This window comes from Panthera onca, chromosome C1 (assembly GCF_046562875.1).
Source record: "Panthera onca isolate mPanOnc1 chromosome C1, mPanOnc1 haplotype 2, whole genome shotgun sequence".
NCBI lineage: Eukaryota > Metazoa > Chordata > Mammalia > Carnivora > Felidae > Panthera > Panthera onca.
The window spans coordinates 209,685,280-209,711,610 of record NC_138346.1 but is presented as its reverse complement, the minus strand read 5'-3'; the positions used below and the strand labels follow the sequence as shown (position 1 = coordinate 209,711,610).

At 59.3% G+C, this 26,331-nt stretch overlaps 1 protein-coding gene across 3 annotated transcripts; it reads right to left on the bottom strand.

Moving 5' to 3' along the window:
* Positions 1–497: 497 nt before the first annotated feature.
* On the bottom strand, positions 498–14,205 carry ARHGEF19 (Rho guanine nucleotide exchange factor 19). Of its 3 annotated transcripts, none has more exons than XM_060621136.3 (16): positions 14,086–14,204; positions 9,882–10,325; positions 9,184–9,465; positions 8,914–9,022; positions 8,761–8,837; positions 8,182–8,444; positions 7,244–7,404; positions 6,987–7,139; positions 6,558–6,687; positions 6,346–6,420; positions 6,088–6,177; positions 5,749–5,909; positions 3,579–3,737; positions 3,187–3,266; positions 1,471–1,575; positions 498–1,111 (listed from the first exon to the last, which is right to left on the bottom strand). In XM_060621136.3, exons 2-16 carry the CDS (start codon positions 10,294–10,296, stop codon positions 891–893), a joined length of 2,481 nt encoding a protein of 826 aa, XP_060477119.1. In that variant the 5' UTR covers positions 10,297–10,325; positions 14,086–14,204; the 3' UTR covers positions 498–890. The 3 variants fall into 3 exon arrangements, with proteins under 3 accessions (XP_060477119.1, XP_060477120.1, XP_060477121.1); XM_060621137.3 differs by having other exon boundaries at positions 498–1,048; positions 14,086–14,203; XM_060621138.3 differs by lacking the exons at positions 498–1,111; positions 1,471–1,575 and having other exon boundaries at positions 3,241–3,338; positions 14,086–14,205.
* Between the last annotated feature and the right edge of the window lie 12,126 nt (positions 14,206–26,331).

Here is a 26,331-nt window from a genome sequence, read left to right as displayed (position 1 = left end):
ATAAGAAACAAACACAAGAACTAATAAATTTTCTTTAATCTCTAAGCCTATTTGAATCTGAAATTTTGTCAATTGCAGTCAAAAGTAGTCTAATTCATCCACAGCCCTGCTGTCACCCTCCTCTGGTTAAGAGGTGAACTCTATGGGGGCTCCTGGGTGGCTCAGTTGGTTAAGCACCTGACTTTGGCTCAGGTCATGATCTCACAGTCCGTGGGTTCGAGCCCCGTGTCGGGCTCTGTGCTGACAGCTCGGAGCCTGCAGCCTGCTTCGGATTCTGTGTCCCCCTCTCTCTCTGCCTCTCCCCCATTCGCGCTCTGTTTCTCTCTGTCTCTCAAAAATGAATAAATGTTAAAAAAAATTTTAAAAAGATGTGAACTCCATGGAAAGGCAAATCCCCACTGAGACGCAGCCAGAGAACCCCCCCCGACCTTTAGCTGGGGAAGTGGGGCAAGGGGTGGGGGGGTGGGGGCAGCATCAGACAGCTCACAGACTCCAAGCAAAGGCATCATGGGAGTTTATTTACAGAAAAGCCACAGCAACCAGGGCCCATGCAGGCTGTGGCCAGAAGATCCCAGATAATATATACATATATACATACAAGTCCCAGCACCCAACAGCACCAGAGCCAGGCCCCTGCCAGAGGGACTAAGAGTCTGGCAGGGTGAAGGGAAGGGGCCCCAAGTCCTTGTCATATGTCACCTGTGCAGTCCCTATGCCAGAGGAAGAAACCGGCATTGGCCCCAAAGCGTGGACTTTAAGGAACACGAAGACAGGCTATGCTCTCGATGCCAGGCCAAGGCGCAGCCGCGATGGCCTGGGGCATGGGACACAACAGGTCCCTCCAGACCTGTCCAGGAGGCGGGCATGATGCCCCAGGCCGCGGCTGCCCATCACACGGGGGGCTCCCCCACTTTGCTGGTGGCACTTGTGATCCGCTTATTCTCCCGGAGGTTTCGAAGGCGGGCACTGAGGCTGCTGATCTCTTCCACGTAGGCCTGGGGCACCCACCCCTTCTCACCATCTGCCAGGCGGACCCCCTCCAGCCAGCCTACAGGCACACAGGCCAGGAGCAGCATCCGTGAGTGGCATCGAAGGGACACCAGGGCCAGGTCTGCAAGGGAACGCCTAGGCCCTGATGCAAGCCTTGTCTGCACCCCCGGGGCCGAGGTGACATCATCCCAGCATCTCCCAGCTCCAGGAAGGACCCTGCCTCTGGCAGCCTTGCAGATGAACTTCTGACCTGTTTTTCCCGACATCCTCTACGAAGGGTATTTCCCACTCTCCCCCCATCAGTCACTCCAAATCCTACACCTTTATGGGCAGGAAGTTCCTCCTCTTGTCTAACTTGATTCCTGCATGCTGTGGTTGATCAACACTTGCACAAGCTTCTCCTGTGATATTTTAGCCATCTAGCGACCTCCTACCCACCCAAGCCCCATCAGGGAGGCCTTCCCAGGAGGCCCTTCTCACCGTCGCTGGTTTGGGTCCTCACTGCCAGGATGTCAGTCTTTTCCAGGGTCAGCTCATCTGGCTGCAGTGCCTTGTATGTCCTGACACACTGAACCTGGGGGCGGTCTGACAGCCCAGGGGAGAGTGAGGGAGCCCCCAGGGGAATGTAAGAGGGGGCAGGGAGGGGTAGGAGGAGGAAGCAAAGGGGTAGGAGGGGTGGCCACGGCGGCTTCATTTCCTCTGCACCTCCCTCTGCCCGCCCTGGCCACTCTCCTCTCTTACCCGAAACACAAGCCCTAGGTGAATCCAGCCCCTCCCGGCTTCGCTTATTGCTTCTGTGCCCAGGGCTCTCGCCTCCCCAGCTCAATCTGACACCTTGATGCTGACCTCCAGGCCGATGTCCAACTGCCCCCAGATACCCCCCCCCCCCACAAAACGGTAATGGCCCCTTCATAGGCCCCTGTTACTTCTCTGGGGCTCTCTCTAATCCATCCTTCTCAACTGGGTTTCAAGTCACATCACTCCCCCAGTTACAACCCTCCAGGGCTTCCCAGTCCTCTTCGAGTAAGATAAAATCCAGAGTCCTCCCCAAGCCTCCAAAGCCGTGCATGGGATGGCATTGCCTTCTTGCTAGCCTCCCCTCCTCTCCTCCTCCCCTCTCCCCCTTGCTCATGAAGCTCAGCGACACCGGCTGCCCTGCTGTTCCCCAAATATTCTGAACTCCCTTCTGCCTCAGGGCCTTTGCACTGGCTGCTTCTCCTCCCAGGAGTGCTTTCCCCCAGATCTTTTCATGGCCGCCCCTCTTCATCCTTCAGGGGCTTTCCCTGACCAACTGTCTGGAAGCTGCGGGAAGCTCACCCCACAGCCCAAACAGGACTCCTAGCCCAACCCAGAGAACCGGCTTCAGTCTAGGCCCTAGGCTCCTTCTACCACAGCAGGCAGGCTGGCAGTATTGGGAAAACCACAGACTTTGGGGCCAGACCTGGCTTGAATCCCAGCTCCGCTACCCATGGGCTACCTGACCTTGGGCAAATTACTTAACATTTCTGAGCCTGTTTTCTCAGATGTGGGAGGGGGCGGGGGGGGAAGAGTCTACTTAACAGGCTTGTCATGAGGATTAAGTAAAGTAAATGCATATAAAAGCCCCTAATACCAGGCCTGACACATGGCAGGTATGGGTATGAATGAGTTCCCTTCCACTCCCTTCCTTAGCTCAGCCCTAACTCCCCTGCTCAAAAGCCTTCAGTAGCTGCCTGGTATCTGCTCCCTCAAGATCCTCTGTGATTGGGCAGCACTCTGGCTGACCAGCCTCATTCACACCCCAGAGAGAAGCCTCTACGTCACCCCCCACCCCCTGGCCATGCCGGTTCCTGTCCTCTTTACAACTAGGGCAGAGACGGAGACAGACCCGGGTTCCCGTCTCAGCTCCGCCACCTACTCGGACAGGTCACTCTACCCCTCTGAACCTGTTTTCTAGCTTGTAAAGTGGGTTTCTGTAGGGGTGAGATGGGAGGGGGGGAGAGGAGGTCGGCCTGTCGCCTGTAAAACCCGCCCCTCCTTCAAGGTTCTGCACAGCCGCCCCCACTGCCCCGGGGGTCAGCTGATCTCTCTCCCTGCTGGGCCTGCGGGCAACATGGCACCAGGGCTGGAGGAAAGGGAAGGACCCAGCCCCGGGGGATGTGGGCCTAGAAGTGGGGGGTGGCGGGGGGCGGGGGGGGGGGTGCAGCGGGCTGCTACCTTGGCCTTCGCTGAAGACCTCCTTGTCCTCCCGGGAGCTGGGGGGGCACATGGCCGAGATCCACCGCCGCTTCTCACTTCTAGGGAGGGGGAGGCGGAGCTGTCACAAGGCGCAAAGTGCAATCTCCCAGGGCCAGAGTGGCGAAACAGGGCTGGGAGGATCGGGTATGATGTCCAGACTCAGGACCCACCCCAGGGCCCACCCCACAGCCCTGTCCCCAAGCCTGTGCCCCACCCAGCTCTGAGCCTAAGGACAGAGCGGGCCCAGAAGCCCCCCCACCCTGGACGCCAGCTCCGCCCGTGTCCTGCCTCAGGCCACCGTCCCGCAGCCAGAGGTCAAAGGCCTCGTGCCCTCCTAGGGGTCCTCTCTCCCCACACCCAGGCCCACTCACTCCGTCCGGGCCCTCAGCAGGAACTGGTGCTTCGCGTGTTGCCCGTGGAGGAGCTGCAGGAGGAACACGTGGCCGGGGATGCCCTGGAGCTTGAGGCTCAGATCCTTCACCTGGAGCTCGGCCATCTTGGCATGGACGAACACGGCGAATTTCCCCAGCCTGCAGGGCCCCGGGGAGGTGAGGTCAGCCTGGCTCATCCCCAGGCTCCCAGCCCCACCCTCAGGACAGGTGAGTTCTGATCCGAAGGAGAACTCCGGCTCCCTCCCCAAGGAAACTTGGCTGTGCAAGACATCACCTCCCCGACAGCCAGCACCGTCCCCACAGGGAACAGGGACCCTGCTCCTGCCGGCTCCCTGACGGAAGTGGAGGTGACAAAAGCCGGTCGCTGCCCCAGGCGAGCTTCCAAGTTCTCTCTGTGCCTCTCCCGTGGGTCCCTGTTCTAAAGAGCCCACGGACAGCCACTTGGAGGAGACCCTGCCCTGTGTAGGGTCTGCCTCTCTCACTGGTGTAGAACCTGAACTTTGTCTCTTGTTTGCTCCACTCTATCCCAGTGCTTCGCCCCGCCTGGCCCACAGTGTGGGCTCAACAAACACTCGTGGGAAGAAGGGGCAGGTGGGTGGGTCAAGGATGTCCCACAGATTCCTTCTTCTCAACCCATCTAAACCGAAGTCAGTATGCCTCGCTCCAAACCGGATCGTTTCACTGTTCCCCATTCCGGGGAAATACTCCTTCAGGGTGCCCAGGGGGAAACTCAACCGTCATTCGCGCCCCTTGCCTCCCTCTCCCTGCCTCTTCCCTCCCTCTCCCTGCACACCCAGCCAGCATCTCCATCCTATCTAACTCCCTATTGTTCCTGGAATCCACTTACCACAAGCCCCACCCCCCCCCCACCAGTTCCGAAGCATCTATTGTCACCTGGGGACAACTGCCACAGCTTCTGGTCTCTCCCCTTCCAGTCCATCCCCCAAATTGGCCGGGAGTAAGATGTCACTCATCTGTTTCACTCTCCACACTCCCCATGGCCCTCAGGACGCCCAACCTCTGCACTATGACTTTCAACACCCCAGCTTCCTTCTCCTGCCCTTCCCCTCTGCAAACCCAGCCAGAGCAGGCTTCATCATCCCCTGAACACAATCTGCCATTACGCCTCACTGTGACTTTGCTATATATCCTCCCAAACTCCTCCTCTACCTGGCAAAGTCCTATTTATGCTTCAAAACCCAGCTCAGGTGTCCCTTCCTCTTTGAAGCTTTACTGATTCTCACCCCAGGCCAGGGGATGCTTTCCATCAAAACCCTAACCAGGTGGTTACCAGGATGTATTTGAATTGTTCTGAGAGCTCCTGTAAGCAGAAAACAAGTCTCATTCAGCTTTATGTCCCTGGCACCCAAAAGGGCCCGGGAGAGAATAGGGGTTCGGGGACATCTGAATGAATGAGTGAATGAATGAATCAGGAACGAACCCTGCCCATAGTGCAAGGAGTCCATTCTTCATCGCATCCAGCCTTAAGGCTTACCTCCCTCGGAAAGTCTTCTCACTCATCCCAAACTTACCACTCACAGCTAATGCTGAGCGTTCACCATGTGCCAGGTACTGTGCTATGGCCTTTCCACGTATTATTACGACACTGAATCTCCCTACCTGGTAGTCTCTATCTTACAGATGGAAGACAGGATAATACAACGGTTAAGAGCCCGGGATCCGACATCAGACGGACCCGGCCTCCTGGCTCCTGCACTTCACTAGCTACGCGATCTTGAGAATAATAAGGGAGCCTACTTTCCAGGGAGATGTTTAAAGAAGTACAGAGAATAATCCACACAGCATGCCTCGCACAGACTCAGCAAATGTTGGCCATCACCATCAAGACTCGGGGCGGAGCGGGGGCTCCAGGATCGAGCTCTTAATCTCTGCTCTACTTGGCTTAGGTTCAGAGTAGCGTCCAGTCCTCCACATACAGTCCAGCCCTTGGTTCTTAGGTCTGGAAAATGGAATGGACTTGCCTCACATCTCTGCCTTTCCTGGGGGAGTCTGCAAGGCTCGGGGTGCCTGGGCAGCCCAGTCTGACCTGTGGTTCTTGAGCCCAATGGTGGCCGTGGTTGTGAGCCCACTGGTGGGCAAGAAGGGAGCCTGGCTCCAGTCTCCTTCCCCCCACCCTGCCCAGACTCACTCCTTCCGCCGGGAGAGCAGCAAGCAGTCATTGAAGAGGTGCAGGTAGACTGCCTTGCTGGACAGCTTCAGCTTGGCAGGGGGTGCCGCGGGCAGCGGTGCCAGTTCCACCAGCTCCCCGTGCCGAACCAGCCAGCGGGCCTGAGAGATCAGTGGGAAGATCTGAAAGGAAGGAAGAGGCAAGGGGGAGGGCAGGTCAGGCCCAGGACAGCAGGGCAAAGAGCACAGAACAGGGAATGGGAGGGGGTGGGCAGTGATGAACTGGCTCCCAATGCCCAGGGGGGAAGGGAGCAAGACTTGCCCCTTTGTGGACCCCATCCCCCCAGCTGCGGACACGAACCTTGCCCTCAAAGTGGATCTTCTTGCTCAGGTGGATGAGCTCCTCTGTCCTCTTCATGGACTGCACACTGGCATTGCACTCTTGCACCAGCTGGGGAGGCCGTGGGTGGGTCACCTGCAGCCCCCCCACCCCCCACCCAACCCCGGCTCCCAGAGCCCAGCCTCAGACCCCCTCCTGGGGACCAGAAGCTCTGATGGCTGGGGGGCTCATTCAGAGATATGCGGGTGTTTGGGGGAGGCCCTCGGGAGCCGAGCTCACCTCCTTGAGCGCATTGAAGGCTTTGGTGGCCACATCTTCATCTTCTGAGCCCTGTGCTGTCCTCTTCAGGATGTTCTGGAGGGTGGGGTCAGTGCAGTGAGGCAGGCCATGACCTCCACCTATAACCCTGCCCACCCGTGGGTACCCAGAGGGGCTGTGGAGGGCACAGCACCATTTTCCTCACGCGGCCCTCGCTGTAGCCCTCTAGGTACCTCCACGAGCATCTTGAGGCGGGTGATCCTCTGAAATGGCAGGATGAGGAAGGAGGTGAGGGGCAGACGCTGGCATACGGGAGACTCCTCCAGGCGAGCCAGTATGCCAGGGAACTTGGGATTCTCCAGACTGAAAGATGGGGAGGGGGTTGGAGTCACGGATGGGTTCTCGGTCCCTCGAACGGCCAGGATCCATGACCCCAGCCACCACCTTGGTTTTTCAGGTGCCTTCTCAGCACATCCCTCCTGCCTCTGGCGCTTGGATCTAACCTCATCCTCGACAGAGAGGCCTGTTCAGGACCTGCTCCCCTCCCAGGTCACCCTTCCTCACCCAGTCCTCGGTACCCCCTCCCGCCTAAGACCCCCCTTACCCTCCCTCCTTCCCCCCTCCCCGCCTCCTCCCCCGCCCTTCAGAGCCTCCCGCCCTACAGCAGGCGCTGGTAGGTGCGCTCCTGGTAGGCCTGGTTGGTGACGTAGGGCAGGTAGACTCGGCGGAAGGCTGGGCAGTGGCACAACACAATGTCGCACACGCTGAAGCGCAGGACATCGGCCTCTAGCCGCTGCTCCAGGTCCTGCAGGAACCTGAGGGGTCCGGCGAGGGGTCAGGGTCAGGGCCAAGGAGAGAGCCAGACCTGGGCCCCCCCTCCCCCGCCCCCGCAACACCCCTGACCGGACCACTCCCTCACCTCTCGCTGGTGCTCTTGACCTCAGGCAGTTTGGAGAAGAGCCACTGCTTGTCTTGCACCCCTAGACATTCGCTCAGTTCAGCAGAGCCCAAGAAGTGGCCCACGGCCACCGACAGGCTGTGGATGTATGAGGCCTCGGACGTGATCAGCTCGAACTTGGCCTGAGTGTGGGTGGACGCGGGGTTGAAAGAGCCGGAACGGCCCATCCCTGACCTCACTTCCCTCCCGCCCTCCTCCCCCTCCTTGCCCCTTCGCCCCCCACCCCCCGCTGCGCCAGCCCTGGCCACCACCGCGTTAGACGCCGCACCCCCGTGTCCCCGCCCCTTTTCTAGCCCCACCTCCGAATACCTGGGGGCAGGCGGGTTCAGGGGACCCACCTCCAGCCGCGCGCAAGTGTTCAAACCCAACCGAAGACCTTGACTGAGTCCCTGGCTCCACCCATTGGGCCGGGCCCTAGTGGCCCCGCCCCTCCGCGGGGAGCCCTGCGTTTAGCCCCGCCCCCGGTCCCAGGCCAGCAGAGTCGCTCGCGCACCACGCGTTTTCCCTCCCGAGGGCTCTGCCCCTCCCCTGTCCTCGCTTTCTCGATCCCACCTCGGCCCGCCCGGCCTGACTCCGCCCCTCACCCCACCCCTTCGTCCGGCTGCCGCCCTCGCCTCCCGCCCCGCTCACAGCCCGCCGGCAGCCAGCCCACCCTGTCAGGTCCCCCGGCACCCACCTTTCCCATGGACGGTCCCGCCGGCCCCGCCCCCTTGTGGCCCCGCCTTCCCCGCTGAGGCCCCTGCCCACCTCCCGCCGGTCGCAGCCCCACTGGCCGGGTACCCCAGGGCCCCGCCGAGTCCCGGGACCGCGTCCTCCCGGCCCCGCCCCCCGCGGGCCCCAGCGCCACCTCCCCGGCGGGCAGCCCCGCCCACCCCGCCCCGCCGACCCCCGGCGCCCACCTCCTGCAGCTTGCAGTCGCGCAGGCTCAGCGTGGCCAGGACGCCGCTGCCGCGCACGTCGGGGATGTCCTGCCACAGCGAGAAGGTGGAGCCTCGCGCCGAGCGCTGCGCCCGGAAGGAGCTGCTCGGGGAGAGGTTGGCGCGCGGCGGCCCGGGCCCCTCCTCCGCGCCCTCCGCCTCGTCCCCCGGGCCCTCCTCCTCGCGCTGCTGCCGCCGCAGTTCGCGGGCGCTGGCCACGTCGCTGTATTCCTGGTAGAGGACCGCTGGGCGGGGAGAGGGGCGGGGGAGGGCCGTGGGGCGCCCGCCTGCCCGGCCCGGCTCCCGCCCGGCTCCCCGAGAGCCCGCCTCCCTAAGCGCGCCTTTCGGAAGGTTCGGGTCGCGGGACACGGTGGCCTCGCGCACGCACTCCCTCCCTCCCTCCCTCCCTCCCTCATCCGTTCCGTCAACGCGGCTGGCGCGCCCCCCGCGTGCCAGCCGCCGCGTGCTTGCTGCTGACATTCATTTCCCTCCCTCTCTCGCAAGATCCCAACCTCCGAACTCCCCCAACCCCCCGGGCCCCCAGCCCTTCCTCCCACGTACTGTTAAGGAGAAACCGGGACTGGCGCCGCTCGCTGGCGCTCCTGGAACCCAGAGCCAGCTCTTCCTGCGCGTCCAGCCTAAGAAAGGGACGGTGTCAGGGCCCTTCTTCGCCTGCACCCCTCCTCGGGCCGAGCTCGAAGTAGGAGATGGTACCTGGGCTCGGGCCAGCCGCTATGGCCGCCGCTCAGCTCAACAGGGGCTGGCATCGCCGTACCGTCCGCCTTCGTCTCTACACCGCGCGACTCCCTTCCGGACGCCTTCCCTGGAGAGAGCGAGAGCTGAGGGCGGGTGGCTCCAAGAATGGCGCTGGGCACCTGGGGTGCCATCCTCCAGCTGTCCAGCACCCAGTCTCAGGTGTGGGCCGGGGCCCCTGCTGCATCTGGCTCATGGCCTGCTCTTAGGGCCCAGGGGAGAAGCTGGTACCTTCCCGAGCTGCTCCAGTGCCTGACCCTGGGGTCGGCACCCTGGCTGCTGAATTCCGCCCCAGGCGCAGGGAAGAGTGCAGCCGGGTCATCAATTCAGAGGCCGAGAAGCGCCTCCGCTCAGGCCCCTCCAGGCCTAACCGGGAGGGCCCAGACAGCTCCAGGGGCCTAGGCTCCTCTGTGCTCAGGGCTTGCTCTGCTGCCTGGCCAGGCTCCAGGAAGACGGCATGGGCCTCAGGGCTGCCAGGGAGCTCTTCACGCTGGTACACCCGCATTTTGCGCCCTGCAGGCAAGTGGGGTGAGAGCACAGGCTGGCATCCATCCACTGGGCGCTCTCTCTACTCCTGCCTGCTGCTACCCTGTGGCCCTGAGCGTCTGAAGGACACGCCTCAGGGAAAGGCCAATGTTTTTGCCAGGATGTGGTCCCCCCCCAAAAAAAATGGGATCAGCAAGAGGGGTAGAGAGAGCACAGTGCCTGACTGCAGTGGGCAAGGGGCCAAGGAGCCCAGGGCAGCCGCTCATTTGCTGTGCAACATCCGACAAGTCACTTGTCCTCCCTGAGCTCCAGTTCCTTCCCTTACCACTAAAATCTACCACTTGTCCTGCCTGTTTGGAGAACTCAGGGGCTTAAGAGTCCCGAAAGAACCACCCAGCCTCTCCCCTATCTGCCCCACTGGGCCACCACCCAGAGTGACTCACAGGCTGACTTCTTCTCTGAGCCGTGGCTGGCCCGGCGCTGTGGCTGTGGGTGCTGGGGACTCCAGGGTCCCTCCAGAGCTGGGGGCTGGGCACTGGGACAGTGTGGCCAGCTGCCAGCCCTGCTGGGCCGCATTCCCCCACCGGTGGAGATCTCGCTGTCTGAGACTCCTGGGGATGGTGGCCATAGCAGCCCTTGGAGAGGAGCAGGGGTCCCCAGGGACCAGCGGCTGCCAGGAGCCTGCAGCTCCTCTGGGCCGACGGGGAAGAGATCCAGACACACAGGGCTCGGGGGCTGCAGGGTGGGCAACTCTGCAAAGGACAGACTCTCCTGCTGGCACACGGCTACTGGGCGGCGGGCAGTGCCACGTGGCCCGGCCAGGTGGGACTGGAGGGTGGCAGGTGGCCCACAGTCCATGCCTCCTTTGCTCTGCCACCCACCTGGACCTGTAGGGGAAAAGGTATCAGAGGCGGGCACGGAACAGCAGGGCTGGCCAGCAAGCCACCTTTGTCTCGGAGGCCTGGACAAACCCTTGTGTACCCACAGCTGTACCAGCCACACAGCCGACTGCACGGCGATAGCTCGCGCTGAAGCTCCTACTCATTTGACACTTACCGAAGGGCGGGCCAAGTGCTTTGGATACATTATTGCATTTGCACAACAACCCTGAGCGGACGCTATTATCGTCCCCATTTTATAGGTGAGGAGAGCGAGGCACAGAGGTCCTTTGGTATGTGGTGAAGCCAGGGCTCAAAGCCAGGCAGCGTAGCTTCTGAGGCTGCGCTTTTAACCGCCTCGCACGCTTCCAGCTCTCGCTGACCCAGGCTCAGACACACCGGTACCTACGCTGTCACACAAACACACGTATGTTCCGTGGACTTGCACACACGCCTTCTTCCCAGGACACGCACGGACATACACACTTTCACAGATACGCTCAGACATTTCACGTCCACAGGCTCTCACATTCACACACTTTTCACCCAGCTACATACATTCACACAGACTCTCTCTCTCTCTCTCATACACACACACAGACACACATGCCGACCCATCAGATACTTGTGTATCCACTCGAGCTCTCACTCCTGTTCCATTCACACTCACACACCAGGATCCAGACACAAGCACACGGGCCCAGACGTCCTTGCCTGGGTGTTACCCAACCTCCTCTCCCGTGCCCAGAGTTACAGCCTTCAACGCTGAGTGGTGCCCACACCCTGCCAAGCTGGCTGGGAGGGTCACGGACTGGCAGGCGGGCCACCACCCAGATCAGGCTAGGCCCTCCCAGGAGAAGGGCAGGGAGATGTCCCCGCTCCCCGGCTTGGGGCGAGAGAAGGGGTCCTTCCCTGCCCCAGCTCCCAGCCCCCGGGATCAAGCCAGCTGACAGGGTCCTCTCTGGGCAGGAAGTCATGCCAAGGAGCCTGCCGGAGCCTCGGGACAGGCCTATTGATTGAGGGATCGCGGCCCCCACAGCCCTTCCCCAGTGGCCCTCCTCTGGCTGCCCTCCTGCAGCCCCCTCACCTCTCCAGCCGAGGGCCTCTGCTGATGTTGCTCTGCTCCGGCAGGGGAAGCCCTCTCTCTGCCCAGCTGGCTGGGGGAGATCCCACCCAGACAAAGAGTTTGATTCATCAAACCCTGTGGTGAGGCAAGCGGTAGGGAGGGAGGGAGCAGGCAGCGGGCTGGGCGGGGGCCTACCCTAGCCTGGCCTCACTGTGGGCAGGCGGGGCAGGATGGACCCCCCCCAGGGGCCCCCTCAGGCCAGAGGAGCAGTGCCCAGCCTGGCAGGGCAAGGAGACCCAGAGGACAGAGACAGAGATAGGGACCCAGAGATACAGAGACCCCTTAGGCAGCATCTCGGAACGGAGACCCCAAAAGACTCAAACCCAGAAAACCACAGACGCCAAGACATTCAGGGACCCAGAGATGGAGACGGAGAGACAGAGACACCGAAAATTTCGCAGACCAGATACTCAGAGACAGATGAGAAGCACAGAGAAACCCAGGGAGACAGATGAACAAATGTTTTGTGCCCCGCGGGGTTGCCAGTCCAGTGAGGGAGTTAAAACTGAAAACAGTTACAATCTGGGTTGGCAGGAGCCCAGGCAGAGGAACCATCGGCGCTCAACTTGCCCTGAGCATTCCAGGAAGGCTTCCTGGAGGAAGTAATGACAAACTGTTCCAGCCGAAATACCCAGGGGCCCGGTAAACATAGAGAGGGAGAAAATCTTGACCTGAGAGGAACAGTGACAGTGTCAGTGACCTTGGGAGAGAGGGATGGAAGAGGACCCAGTGGGGGACCACTCTGCACAGGCGCCCAACTGCTCCCCTGCTCTCTTCAGTCCCTGCCTGGGGCGGGGTGGGGCTGCTCCTAAGAGACAGTTACTCCTAAGGGTCCAGGCCCTCCCCACAGGCACAGCTTTAGCTTGTACCTTAAACCTCTGTCCATCTGAGCACATCTCTGTTTCCTCATCCAGTAGATAGGCTAGTCGTGCCAACTTTAAAACACGAATGTGAGGGGCGCCTGGGTGGCTCAGTCGGTTGAGCGTCTGACTTCAGCTCAGGTCATGATCTCGCAGTTTGTGAGTTTGAGCCCCGCATCAGGCTCTGTGCTGACAGCTCAGAGCCTGGAGCCTGCTTCAGATTCTGTGTCTCCCTCTCTCTCTGCCCCTCCCCTGCTCATGCTCTCTCTCACTCTCAAAAATGAATAAATGTTAAAAAAAAAATAATAAAACACGAATATGAGAATGCGTGATAGCATGTACAATGCGGCTAGCACACAGTGGGAGCTTTGTAGTTGATAGTCATTCTACTGAGTATTGTGATTAGTCTTTCTCTAGTCAGGCAGGTGGCTTGACTGCCCCCATCACACAGATGGGGAAAGTGAGGCAGTGAGGATAAGACCCACTCTTCTTTGTAGGAGCATGTGGAATGAGACACGAGACCACTGCCCACCAGAGAGGTCTCTTTCTCTCCAGGAATCTGAAGTCCTCAACATAGAAGTCCTACTTGCTTCTGTAAGGACTCACAGTATTCTATTCCCTTGCATTCTGGGTGAGCCTCTCCACTTGGATTTTGGAAGCTCCTGGAAGGCAGGGAGCACACATCCACTACACCCTTCTGAGTTACAGGGATAAATGGGCAAAAACATGGAAGCCTTGGGGCAGGAGCACCCGTGTATTAAAGACTTAGAGGAGAAGGCTGGGTGAATGCTGAGGGAAGGCGGTAGAAGGCTTTCTGGAGAGACAGGCTGGAGGTAGGTCCCTGGGGGAGGAAGTCAGGAGTGAGTCAGCCTCCACCTCTGTCCAGACCAAAGGGCAATGGGAATGACCCTGGGATACCAGGGGATACACAGGCTGAGATACCAGCGCTGTGGCCTTCCAAAGATGTGGCCCACTCAGTCTCAGTGCTGGGGGACCAAGGAGGAGTAGAGCTCTGTTCATATTATGTGTAGCTCATCTCTGCTGGCGGGGGGGGGGGGGGGGGGGGGGAGGGGGAGGAGTGGGAAGGAGGGGAGGAAAAAGCCACAGGAAGAGAACTGGCCCCAAGTAGCAGGGACATTCCCTGCCCCAGACACGATCACAGGATACTCTAGTGCCAACAGTCATTCTGGAACCCACAGGGGAAAGCCCCTGCCAGAGTTCAAGCCCAGTGTTGACCCTGACTGGCTGTGTGGCCTTAGGCAAGTCACAGCCTGTTTCTGGGCCTCAAGTGTCCCCATCTGTAAAGTAGCACATAAGGGCCCTCCTGGCTGCCCCCTCTAGGAGACCTGTGTCATCATGAGTGTCTCTGCAGGCGGAGAAGGATGGGCAGGGGCCAGGGAGGGTCCCATCAGTGGGCACTGCTAATCACACAGACAATAGGCCCACTTGGCAAGGCTGGCAGAGAGGGTCTCTGAATACTACACGGTCCAGGGAGAGCACCTCTGGCTTCCTGTGCCCGGGTCTTCCCTGCTCCCTCCCTGGTGCCCCTTGTCCCGATGCCCAGAGCAGTAGGGCCCTGCCACAGTCCCTCTGCCCCTCAAGGGACAAAGCCAAGTGGCAGGTCGTGGCTGGAAAGGGGATCTAGGCCAAACGGGCTGTGGAGCCCCAGGAGGCCATAAGTGGGTGGGAGCCAGGATCAGAGACCAGGCAAGCAGCACAAAGGACTCACTCTGGAACGACTGACGGGAGGGGTGGGGCTGCAGGCAGCAGGGTGGGGCCCTACCTCAGCCAGGGAGCTCCGTCCAGCCTCCGACACGGTCCAGGGCTCCAGACCACCTGGGGGCTCTGGGGTTGTAGCCGGGTCCTCAGGGGGCGATGTCGGCATGGCCCCCGAGCCGGGCAGTGCAAGCTCCTGGGTATTGTGTGGGGCGGGGAGGGGGGAGGCGAAGGCGGAGGGAACCTCGCAGGCGGGCAGACGGCTGTCTCAACGTGCCTGCTCCCCGCCCCCCTTCCCTAGAACCGGTTTGGCCAGTCTGGGGTACTAGAGGGGGGCTGGAACAATAGGAGTCCTATGCCCCGGAGAGGCTCCGAAGGACCCTAGACCGATGTCCTAAAGATGGGGGAAGCACTGCTTTTCCTCCTGGGAAACATGTCACCCCCTTTTCTGGAGCTTCCCAAACGTGAGACACGCTGGGAGTGGAGGGGCTTCACAGAGAACCTCCCGAGCCTTGGACTCCTCAGGGACCCTGAGAACTCTGCAGTTCCCCCTCTGCTGACCCTCTCTGAGCTGGCTACAGCATCTATAAAATGGGAATGCTCATCTCTAGGGCGGGGAGATGGAAATCGTGAAAGTTTGGTGACGTGATGCATCCAGGACCATCCTGGCCGGCCCTTCCAGCATCACTGCTCTCATGAATGACCCATCCACCCCGGCTGCCTGGAAGGACCGACCTTTGCCATTTCCAATGGCCTCCTCCACCAGGAAGCCTTCCCAGACTCTAGTCCACACCAAATGAGCCCTCAATAAACCAACAGCCCAAGTAGAACCAGCCTCCAGTAAGGAGGGCCTACTCTACGGCCAGCAACCTTCCCGACCCCGGGAAAGGGAATGCTGCTTTCTTCCTAATACTCTCTGCCATTCATTTAAGCACTCGGTAGTTGCCAGGCACATAGTAGTAATATGAATACGTACACAAATACCAATAATCGTGTTGCTAATAACTTACTGTCCACTATGTGCCAGGCACTGTTCTGAGCACTTCACACTGATTTACAGGTTTCCCTCCCTGTCCAAAAGTAGAGCGTTCCTGTGAAGTCTTTCCTAAGCCAAAACGACGTGCAGCGAAGAAGCAATCATCATTCATTTATTTGGAAAAATGTTTTTAGCACTTCCATACCCCCCAAAAATAACCTCTCTTGGGTTTTTCGGACGCTTTAGGACATATCTTGCTAACAGATGCACAAAATAGATGGTGATAAAGCACAAAGCTCGGGTGGCTTGATAATGACATGCTGAGGGTCGCACCAGGGCAAAGCTTGGTGGGGCCAGGCTCTCTGCTCAGGGGGTCGCTGCGTGCCAAACGCTATTTTCCCTTTTCACCTTTTTCCGTAAAAGCAAAAACGTTCTTTGGATTTCTTCCGGTTAGCAAAAACACGTAATAATACAGATCTTCGGGGAAAGCCAAGTCACAGAGCTGCAGACTTTTGAAAAGTTTCGTTTAATCTCTGCCACGACCCTATGAGGTCGATACTGTTACTGCTCCTACTATCACATGAGGACAGGAGGCTTGTACGGGTTAAATCAGGGGAGGTATCACGATAAATGCGTTAAATCTCTCGTTGGCTCTATGAAGTCTCTATTTTACAGATATGAAACTGAGGTTCAAGGGATGAATAACTTGCCCAAGGTCATGCAGCCAATAGGTGTCAGAACTAATATTCAAACCCAGGTCTCTGACCCAACCACCAACCTGAGTCCTTAACAAAGGAGTGCATCACCAGGCTTTGGGGAGGATCTGGTGAAAAGTGTGCAAACATCCGTGGGGAGGTGTCTCAGCTCTCCCTACTAAACCCTTTACTCTTAGTCGTACACGGCAGGCCTCCGTGAGCATAATGGGCAGGTGTCCTGGGCCCAGATCCCAACGAACTCTCCCCCACCAACTGGTGACCATTCAATACCGAGTGATTAGGGTCCCTCCACTCCCTTGGCCTCCAGAACATCGCGACATAGTGAAGACACACTACACAGTGTGTGCGGGAACCGGGCGTCTATGGGGAGGTGGCACGCTGGGGGGCAGAGGGAGGTTTATTGCCCGCATTGCACACAGAGCAGGAGACGGGGACAGGGAGAGGAAGGCAATGCAGGACTAAAGGTCTCCCTAGAGCTCTCCCAGGCCAACCTTGGGGCCGCTGGCCAAGGTACTGCCGAAGACCCCAGCCGGAAGCAGAGGACCCCAAATGGAAGGAAGCATCTGGGGAATTTAGGTTTTTGGAAGTCCCCTCCCCACTCGCCCCTGGTCCTGGGCTCTGGGGACAGAGCCCCTGCTGCACAGGACAGAAAGCATGGTGGCTTGGTCAGGGTGAATAGGCGGGCCTTCGAGAGCAGAGGGGACGCAGGTGGGGAGAATGTAATAGAAGGGGCGTGGCGTGGGCGGGGTTTGGTGAGGGGCGGGGCCAGGCAGAAACCATAGGGACTCCCGGCCAATTCTCTCTCCAGGAGAGGCCAAACCAGAGGGCGGAGCAAGAGGGGGCTGAGCTAAGGTCTGAGGGCGGGGTCGAGGGGGGGCGGGGCAGGCTCAGAGGGGGAGGAGCCAGGATCCGTTAGCAGCGCGGACCGAAAGCAGCGACTCCCGGTGGTCCGCAGGCTCCTGCTCGGCCGGATAGCGCTTCGCGCTTTACCTTGGCAACCAGGGCGGCTGGCACGTCGGGCACGAGCCAGGCGAGGAGGAGCACGGAGAACACCGCATGCTGGGGGGAGGGGAAGCCAAAGAGAGAAGGAGTCCCTTAGCTAGCTGAATGTGTAAGTGCAGGGCACCATTCTGAGGGTTTCCCGGGTATTAATTCATTCAATCCTCCCAGCAACACCAGGAGGGGAGTACAATTACTGTTCCCGTTTTACAGGTGAAGAAACTGAAGCATAAAGCAGGTATCATTTGCCCAAAGACACAGGCATAACACTAGGGACCCTGATGGAGAGGCAGGGCTGGAGAAAGGATCCTGAGCAAAGCTGGAGGGGTCAGGCCTCCTCGCCTTCGTCCAGCTCTGTTGCCTAAAGATAACAGTAGCCGTGCTACTAATTGACCTACTACAATGTGCTGGGCGCTGTGCAAATGCTTGACGCCGAATCTTCACTACGACCCTCTAGATTCTATTCTATGGCATAGCCCCGTTTACAGCTGGTCGGCGGCAGCCAGAAGCCGAACCCAGGTCTGTCCGATACACAAATACCTGGAAGGAGATGGTGAAACCCAGACGCACGGCCAGCAGCTTTCCTGTGCGTCGCGCGAAAGGCCGCGTACCTGAGCTGGGGAGCGCGCGGGGTCCCGCGAGGCTCTCCCGCCCCTCCCCGCCCTGGAGCCTGGCCCCGCCCCCTCAGCCCGTACCCCCTCCGCTCGGCCCGGCAGTCCGCCGCGCAGACTCGGCTTCCGGTCCTCCCAGTTAGGCCCCGCTCCACCCCTCCCACCGGCTCCCCGCTCCGCCTCCAGACTCAGCACCCCGCCCCCCAGCCGGGCCCCGCCGGCCCCGGGCTCCGGAGCCCCGCCCCTCCCAGAGAGGCCCAGATCCCAGCCTGAAGGCCCCCAGGGCAGTGGTCCTCCTGGGCAAGGTAGGCTGGAGGTGTGGGTGCAGGTGTGAAGTTGACAAAGCTGTACATACAGCAGGCTGTAGTGTTCGTACTCGTACAGGAGACGCGTTAAGTCCGAGGTGAAGGCGACGAGGAGGAAAGCCTGCAGGGCCAGAGGGATTCCAGGGCCCAATCTCCAAACTCACCTCCACCTGGGCCCAAACCCACTTGTGTGGGCAAGATGAGCCAGCGCCCAGAATCCTAGCCCCCTGCCTCTATTTCTCTATCTCTGACCCTGGAATTCAGCACCCGTTTCCCTATTCCTAAACCACCTTTCCCAGTCTCTAATCTCCATTTCCCCCTCTGCCCCTGTATTCCCCTCTTCCGCCCCATGCTCACATTCATAATGACCAGAAGGTGGGCCGGAGCCTCAAGGGGAAGCATGCAGATTCCAATGTCCTGTGCCCGCTTAGCCACCGGCGGTGGATACTCCCAGCGAACTTGTGGGTGTCCAAGTCGGATCTCCACCCAGTTGTTGAGCACAGCAAAGAGGGGTGCCGGCAGGAAACCTGCGACAAAGATGGCAATGAAGACAAACGGCAGCACTGAGAAGTGGGGTGTCAGACCTGGGCCACCTTGAGGGCTGAGTGAATGAATGAATGCAGGTGTTGAAGTTTCATATTGACCCAATGATGTGTTAGCACATTACAGTTGAGAAAATTGAAGCCCAGGGAAATCGAGGACCAATTTCAAGGTCAATGGCAAGACCTTGGTAGAAACAAATCTGGAGGTTCAAGGATGATGCCACTCTGTCGGCCCACTTTGTTGGGAGGCAACAGCCCCGGGTGGGGTAGGGGGTCCTCCCCTGCCTTTGAAGAATGCCATGTAGAAGGAAAAGTAGAAAATCGACAAACTCAAAGAAGAAGACTCTGAAAGTGAAGGTCTTCGTGGAAGGTCTGGGTTCTGTGCATCTCTGGGCAAAAGGCAGAGATGGTCAGAGTTCTATTGGCTGTAAGGAGGAAGGCACAGCTTAGCAGGGTCAGTCCATATGCTTCTGTCCCCAACCCACTTGCACTTAATGCCAGCCATGCGCCCCTGGCCATCTTCATTGGAGGGTGGCTGAGTAGGCTGGGGACACCAAGATGGGAGCTGAAGGCTTTGAGGTGTATGGAGCCTTGCCTCAGGGCTCCCAGGACTCAAATGATTCCTGGGCACCCCTGTGAGCCCCTGCCCTCACTCACCCCACCTGGTGAGCTGCTCAGCCAGCAAGTAACAGACCTGACCCAAGAGGAGGATCAGTACCAGGTTGGGCACAGTTCTGCTGATTGTGGCAGACCTATGGCCATCACCTGAAGCCCAGCCAGGTGGGTAGGGGTAGGAGGAATCTGAAGACGCCCATATTGTGCCTCGAGTCTAGAACAGTGCCCCCACCCTCTGCCACCCCAAAGGGGCACACACTCGGGTCATGGACATGGGGTTGCCCGTGTGAAAAGGCATCAGCCATTGCTGATGATGGCACAGTACAATGATGACGGACACCCGGAAACTCATCACCACACAGAGCAGGGGGCCAGCAAGGAGGGTTGTCAGAATTGGAGGGCAGGCCCCCAGGATCCCAGCCCACTCTGGAGGGTATGGTCCTTCCAAAGCAAGGGCCCAAAGCTCCCTCACCATGACGAGGATGACTGAAGAGCTGGGGAGTAGGTGGGGAAGGCGGGGGCAGTCCTTGAAGGACTCCTTCAAGCCTATCACTGGGTCGTGGGCCCAAAGCAAACCCTTTGGGGCCGAAGCAAACACACACATTCCTGCCCAAAGAGGCGATAGATGTGCTTCCTGCAACCCAACAGGCTGGGTGTCACAACCCTGGGGTGGGGGGAGCCCCCATCTTTTTCCGCCTGTGCAGGGAGCTCTGGAAGTACAGGCATGAGGTTCCATTTATTTTTTTTTTCTGCAGGGCCTTCCCCACCCCTCAAGGGCCTGGCTAAGAGCCTGTGGATGGATGGATGGATGGATGGATGGATGGATGGATGGATGGGAAGGTAAAAACAAATGTAAACAACAAATGGATGTACTTGTGGGAGAGGGCTGGATAGACTGACAGATGGGTGGGCAGTAGGAAGACAAATGGGTGGGTAAACCGGACAGGCCACCAATTGACACGTGTCTGTAAGTGGGCGCACAAGCAGGTGAGTGGAAGGGCAGGTGGGTGCATAGATGGTTGGATGGCTAGGTGGGTGAGCAGATGAAAGCCGGGTGGGATGGATGCTGGATATAGTGTGTAATAGATCATGGGTTAGTGTGTTCGGTAACTTAAAACTGACTGCACACTCTTCTACAGTAGATGCTAGATACAATGGGATAACAACCTGGACAAAGCCCGAGCCCTAATGGACTTCACAGTCTAGTTGGGGAGACAGACATCAAACAAACAAGCACAAATACGTAATTGCGAAGAAGTCCTATGCAGGAACGATGCTAAGTAAGAAGAAGGTGGAAAGACAGTGTCCCACGGTGGTGGTGGTGGTGGTGGCGGTGGCGGCGGCAGGGAGGAACCACGTGTGCAAAGGCAGGGCCATTCTTTAGGTCACATGAGTTGTATACCGCACTATTCTAGGGGGCACCATTCACACTGACTTTGTTACCTCAATGTTTCCTTCCTGCTTTTTCACTCCCCCCACATCTGTTTAACCTAATGCATCCCATATGAGAATGCATCCTACTGGGAGGCTTTGGGGAGGACAATGCACAATATGATTTGTGTTTTCAAAAGATCACCCTGGCAGCTGAAAAGAAATTAAGTAGGGCAAGTCCAGGAGCAGGGAGACCTTTGGAGGGCCACCACAGTGGTTCAGGTGAAACGATGATGGATGGTGGCTTGGACTGGGGACGGGGGGCAGGGGAGGGAGGGGCAGTGGAGGTGGAGAGAAGCAGATTCGGGATCAGTGATTAGGTGTTTGGATGGGCTGGTGGGTGGCTGGCTGGATGGGTGAGTGGAATGCTTCTCCCCTTCTTCCCTGTGCCAAAGTTTCTCTTTGAGACCCTAAATGCACCCAGTCTTTAACCTCACCAAACCTTACATCATCTTGATATCAGGGGCAGGTGGAAAAGTAACCTGGGAGGTGTAGGAAGGAGCCAGATTTGGATCCTGGAATTTTGGACTCCAAAGTCTAGTCTCTTCCCAGCATGCCTTGTGGTTTGTGAGAACTCTGGGAAATGGAGTTCTGGGCCTGGCGGGCTGAGCTGGGCCTCACCTCCTCTTCCTGGAAGTCACTGCGGTCCCAGTGGTGGACAAGGGTGATGCTCTTGCACTTCCGGTGCTCCAGGAAGCCCGTGGCCCACAAGGACATAAAGATGCTGAAGAACACAAGTCCCCAGATAGAGAAGTAGCCCAACTGCAAGAAAGGGAGAGGGGACATACTGCGGGGCCAGCACTGCCTCCCCCAGCCAGGCCCAGGTGTCCCAAACACCTACCCATTCCCTTGCTCTTGTCCCTGTCTCACCTTGCCATGGGGCAGATCTTGGAATTATTCCATACGGCACAGGTATGGCAGAGCAGGCACATGAGGAAGGTACGCTCATGGCACAGATCTGTTCCCTATGAGCAAAAAGTGCCCATCCTGGGAGAGTCTATCCTCAACCAACCATCTCATCTGGCCCACCCAGCCCGTCCTCCTGCCCCTAGCTCCAGCCACTCATGCTGGTGTGTTGGTGCCCATGACAATAAGGCCAGAAATAAAGACCGGGGTGCCCACAAGGGCAGCAGGCAGGCAGCAGCGAGGCTGTGCAGAAGCCTGACAAGACGACACAGTTTGCGAGCCGCCGTCTTTGTACTTGACCCCAGCTCCCAGCCCCCACCCCCACCCCCCAGTGCCAGGTAAAGTAGATGGCCACCTTCTCCCCAGAGTACTCTCATACAAGGTGCAGGGGCTGGTACTTGTGCCAGCATCTCCAGCAAGCCCAGCAGGAGCACAGCAATTGGTGAGGGGTGGAGTCTGCATCAGGCACCTGGTACCTGGGCGGGTCAAAGGGCCCCAGGCAGATGAAAGGAGGGAGGGCTGCAGGGTTCCCTCCTGATGCCCCAGCAGTGGGAGAGAGCTGAGCTTGGGTCATCTCCAGTTCATGCAGTGGGAAGGCTGCAGGGTCAACTCCCCTGGCCAGCAGACGGGAAATGGCCATCTCTGTGCGTTTCTACTTCGCATAGACTGCCACCTGCCAGAAAGAATCCTGGCGTCAGCTCCCTCCCCTTAAGGTCTCTGCCCCATCCCCCCCACCCCCACCCCCAGGCAGTTGTCTCACCACCTCTGCCTCTTTGTGTTGGAGAAGTAGGAGTCGTGGGAATCCCTGCCTAGGAATCTGTGAGCAGAGCAGGGGTCAGAAGCCCTCTGCCCAGTGCGAGACCTAACACAATGGGAGTGCGGAGTCTAGTCTCTAGGCTGGGGACACAGGGTTGAGATGCGCCAGTTGCTAAAGCCAGAGAGCCCATCTCCCCACAAAGCTCAGCCTGGGCTGGTGTGTTCCAGCCAGATGAGCACCTGAGGGGGACCGAACGGGTGGGAATCAGGCACTGGGAGCCGCTAGGACACCGACTGGCCAAGGACCTCAAGCGAGTTAGGCAGGAGTTGCCTCCGCGCGGAACCAGGGAGCCAAGCGCCCCGCCCCTCTGCGGAAGGCCCCGCCCCTCTGCGGAAGGCCCCGCCCCGCCCCGCTTCTCCTGGCTCGCGAGGAGCTGCGGTCCGGGCTCCTGCAGAAGTCCCGCGGCCGCTTGGCCACGTGTTGCTGCAGAGAGTTGCTCAGGCGCAGGCGCCGCGGCGGCCCCGCAGAGCGGTCCGAATCCAGGGTGGGTCGGGCCTGGGGGAGGAGGAGAGCAGGGTGACGCGCGCCTGGCAAAACTCGGCGACCCGGCCAACCCTTCCCCACTCCTCTCATTTCCTCCGCGTGGAATAGGAGCAGCTCCCAGGGCGCGCTCAGCTTGGCGAAGTGCACGGCGGGCCAGAGCCCCGGGCCCCTTGCCTTGCGACCCTGGCTGGGAGGTGGCAGATCCCGTTCTGTGCGAGGGTCCTTTCCCGCCTGCAAAAGCGCCTTGACCTGCAAAAGCGCCTTGACGGACGCGTTTTCTCGTTTGAAATTCAATCGAGGAGGGAACTAGCACCTCCGGTGTATAAACGTGGATGACGCTGAGCAGGCCGGCGTCCTAGAGTCGTGGCTGATGTTTCTCGTGTATTGGGCATCTCCAGGCCCTGGGCTGGGCGCTGGACACACTTCGCCCGCTTCAGCATCACAGACCCTCTGGGTTGGGGGTGGGGGGGCTGACACCACGGTAAAGCCCATTTTACAGATGAGATGCCGAAGTCGCTTGCGCAGGTCGAAGAGCGTATTAGGGGAGCCCGCGCTCAGCCTCGGGGACAGAGCCCGCGCTGCCCGTGCCCGCCGCGCGCGCAGGTTCCGCTGGCACTTACAGTGTCAGGGCCACTGGGGAATCGCAACTGCTGTGACCTCCCCCCCGCGGGGTGGGAGGGCAGTTGGGAACTGTCTGCCTCACTTCCCTCCTGGGCCTATCAGTCCCGGCGAAGCCGGAATTAAAGGAAATAATTTGTGCTGCAGCAAGAAGGATTGGGTTTAGCTCCAAGGCGGAACTGTCCATTGCAAGAAATGGACGAGAGATGCCACGGGATTGCTCGGCCGGGGGAAGAGGGGATTTAAGAGCGGGATTGTGGGTTGGCTCCTCGGGCCTCGGGGGACGTGTCTCACCGATTTCGGTTTTCCTGCCGCGGGAAAGGTTGCCCCCGGAGTCGGAGGCACAAATGTTGACGCAGGACCCGCAGAGACGGTCGTCATTGGGGTCCTCGTCCACGGTGCCATCACCGTCCTGGGCACAACAGGACGGGAGGGAGGGCGAGAGGACCGGAAGCGGTTACTGGTGCCAGGAGCTTCTCCGTTCTCCGTCGCCCCTGCTGGGCTGCCGCTCGGCCCGCCCACCCCTGGCTCAGTGTGCATCCAACCGCCCTGGCGCAGTCGACCGGTCTCCCTCCTCTCCAGCCCAACCGCCACCACTACCATAAGAACAACGATGGAGAGAACAACCACCATTTATTGTGCCCTTAACTAGGTGCCTGGCACAGCACTAAACATTTCCCACACATTTAGCTACAATCCAAAGAAATGCCTGCTACTGTCCTCTTCATTTTACAGATCAATGAATGCATGGGAATTGAAGTGAATGGCCCAAGGCCCCAATTCTCCCTCACCTTCCTTCTGGACCCCCTCTCCACCCCCAGCCTCAGTCAGTCCTCTTTGCTCCCAGAATCCACCCCAACTTTCTAGAATAGAGTTGAGCACCAGCTTCCTCCATCCCCACTGCCCCAGCCTCTGGGTCTGAGGTCACAGGGAGGGAAGAACCTTCACCACTTCCCAGCTTCACTTCCCATCTCCTGGTTGGCCCTCTGGGGGTCTGGCCCCAACCTGTCCTAGCCTCTGAGCCCCCTGCCTCCATCTGGGCACTTCCCCCCCCCCCCCCCACCCATCCCCAAGCCTGTGCCTGGCACAGGGGCATCACAGCTGGCAGCAGGCTGCCTAGGGAGTAAGGAGATTCAGGGCAAGACCAGAAAGCCCCAACCGGAATCTGGACTCAGCCAGGGCCCCGGAGGCCCACCTAGCAGCCTTCGCAGGGAGGGGGGATTCCTGCAGCCCCTTCCTATCCTGGGGCCAGCTTCCTCACCTGGGGTCCTCCCTGCTCCCCAAGAGGCCAGCCAGCCTAGGCTGGCAGCGAAGAAGAACTTCTCACTTAACAGCTCAGCTCAGCCGGACCTGGGAAGCTTTGGGGGCGGGGTGGGGGGCGGGGAGGAAAAGGGAAGGAGAGGGAGGGGTCACCACTGCATTTCCCCTCCTACAGGCAGCCCCAGACTTCACAGTTGGAAAAATTGGGAGGACCCGGAGAGGGCCTGTGAGGGGCTGAATCCTGAAGACTGCATTAGGGGATGGGGGGGGGGGGGATGGTCCAAGGGAGGAGAGTGCTGAGGGCTGAGAGCATCAGGGCTGCTTCGTGGCTCTGCAACCTTGGGCAAATGCTTGTCCCTCTCTGGACCTCAGCTTCTCTGTCTTAGTCTGTTCGGGCCGCTATAACAAAATACCACAGACCGGGTGGCTTATAAACAACAGAAATTTATTTCCCACAGCTCCGAAAGTGGGAAGTCCAAGATCAAGGCTCCAGCAGGGTCCTCGAGGACCCTCTTCCTGGTTTATAGTCTGCACTTTCTGTGTCTTCATTGGGTGGAAGGGGCTAGAGCTCTGTGGGGTCTCTTGCGTAAGAGCACGAATCCCATGCATGAGGCTCTGCCCTCTTGACCTCCCAAAGGTCCCTAAAATACCATCACATTAAGGATTTGGATTTCAAAGTATAAATTTTGGGGGGACACATTCAGACCATGGCACTCCCCATCTGTAGGCTCTGTTGAGAGCCTGTTTGGGGAAGGAAGAAGCAGCTGGTAAATCCTGACTCTGGGAACAGCAGTGGGGCCAGGCCACAGCAGAGCTAACCCCCACCCTCGCCTCAGGAAAAGATGATCGCTCCCAGCGGCTTCCCTCCAGAGCCCCAAAGTTCAGTGGCTCCAGGGCCCTCCAGGACCTTTTCCCAAAGTCAGGGCCCACCCCTGACCCAGTCTGGGGCATCATCACTACCCCTTCCTTCCAGGGAGCCTCAGGGCCCATGGAGGGGTGGGGTGAGTGGAGAGATACTTGCCCTGAACTGCTGTGAGGCTTAACCTAATGGTGGAATTTGGGGCACCAAAGCAGGGAGAAAAGATGGCCTTGTGACACTTCCCTGGAGCGGCCCCTCCCTCCAAACCCCCCGAGAGAGGAGCTTTATCTGGAGCCCAGACCCTCTCCCTGGATAACACACCCAGGACCCGCTACAGACTGTGGGGTGTCCAGAGTTTCAAGATGGCCAGAGCAGAGCTTCAAACCAGGTGGGAGGGCCCCTCTGAGGGCCGTGAAGCTGGCTCGAAACCACATGCGTGTGTCCGCACGCTCTTCTCACTCCCTTTCCATGTGGCCCTGCCCAGGGAACACACTGTAAGTGGAGTCACCTGCTATTTTGATAATGGCTCCCAGCTCTGCACTGCCACGGAGGCCCCCCGGATAAGCAGTCTGCTAAGTGCTGAAGGGACATGGCGGCAGGGCTCGCAGGGGCACAGAAAGTGGTGCTGGGAGGGCAGGTGGCCGGGCTCCGGGTCCCAGTCCCCCTGGCCTCCCTACCTTGTCCTTACGCAGGAAAACAGCAGAGAACTGTTCGCCTCCTTGGTTTGGGGTGAAGATGGGTGACAGGGTGATTCTCTGATTGGGGCAGGGCTAACCAGGAGAAAACTGGCCTGCGGGTACAGAGCGGGGACCCAAGAAGGATGCAGTAGCTTCCTTTCTGGGGGAGTTTCAAGCCCAGAGATAACTGGCTGGTGCTCACAACACAGGCACCTGTAGCTAGAGCATCACATTCAGGCCCAGAGGTGACCTTCACCGGGTCCCACTCCCAAGCTTTGCTGTTGCCTCCCGGGTAAGGTCTACTGGAGCTAAGAACGGAAAAGAATGGGCTGAGCCGGCTGCCTGGAAGCAGAGCTGAAGCCTGCAGGGGACAGGTCTATGGCTCAGGAGCTCAGGAGCAGGAGCCAACCCACCGGCTGTGCCACGGTGAGGCTTGGGGTCCCGCACAGGGACGTTCTTTCTCTGGGGTATGGGACAAGCTCAGGACTCAGCTCTGAA

What these genes read in the sequence shown, in the direction of transcription:
- ARHGEF19 (XM_060621136.3), bottom strand. Translation starts at nt 10,296, where the DNA reads ATGGACTGTGGGCCACCTGCCACCCTCCAGTCCCACCTGGCCGGGCCA. An exon ending in CGCACCTACCAGCGCCTGCT is followed by an intron (nt 6,688 to 6,986) that starts GTAGGGCGGGAG and finishes CCCATCTTTCAG; the next exon opens with TCTGGAGAATCCCAAGTTCC. An exon ending in CTGCTGAGGGCCCGGACGGA is followed by an intron (nt 3,267 to 3,578) that starts GTGAGTGGGCCT and finishes CCCCCTCCCTAG; the next exon opens with AAGTGAGAAGCGGCGGTGGA.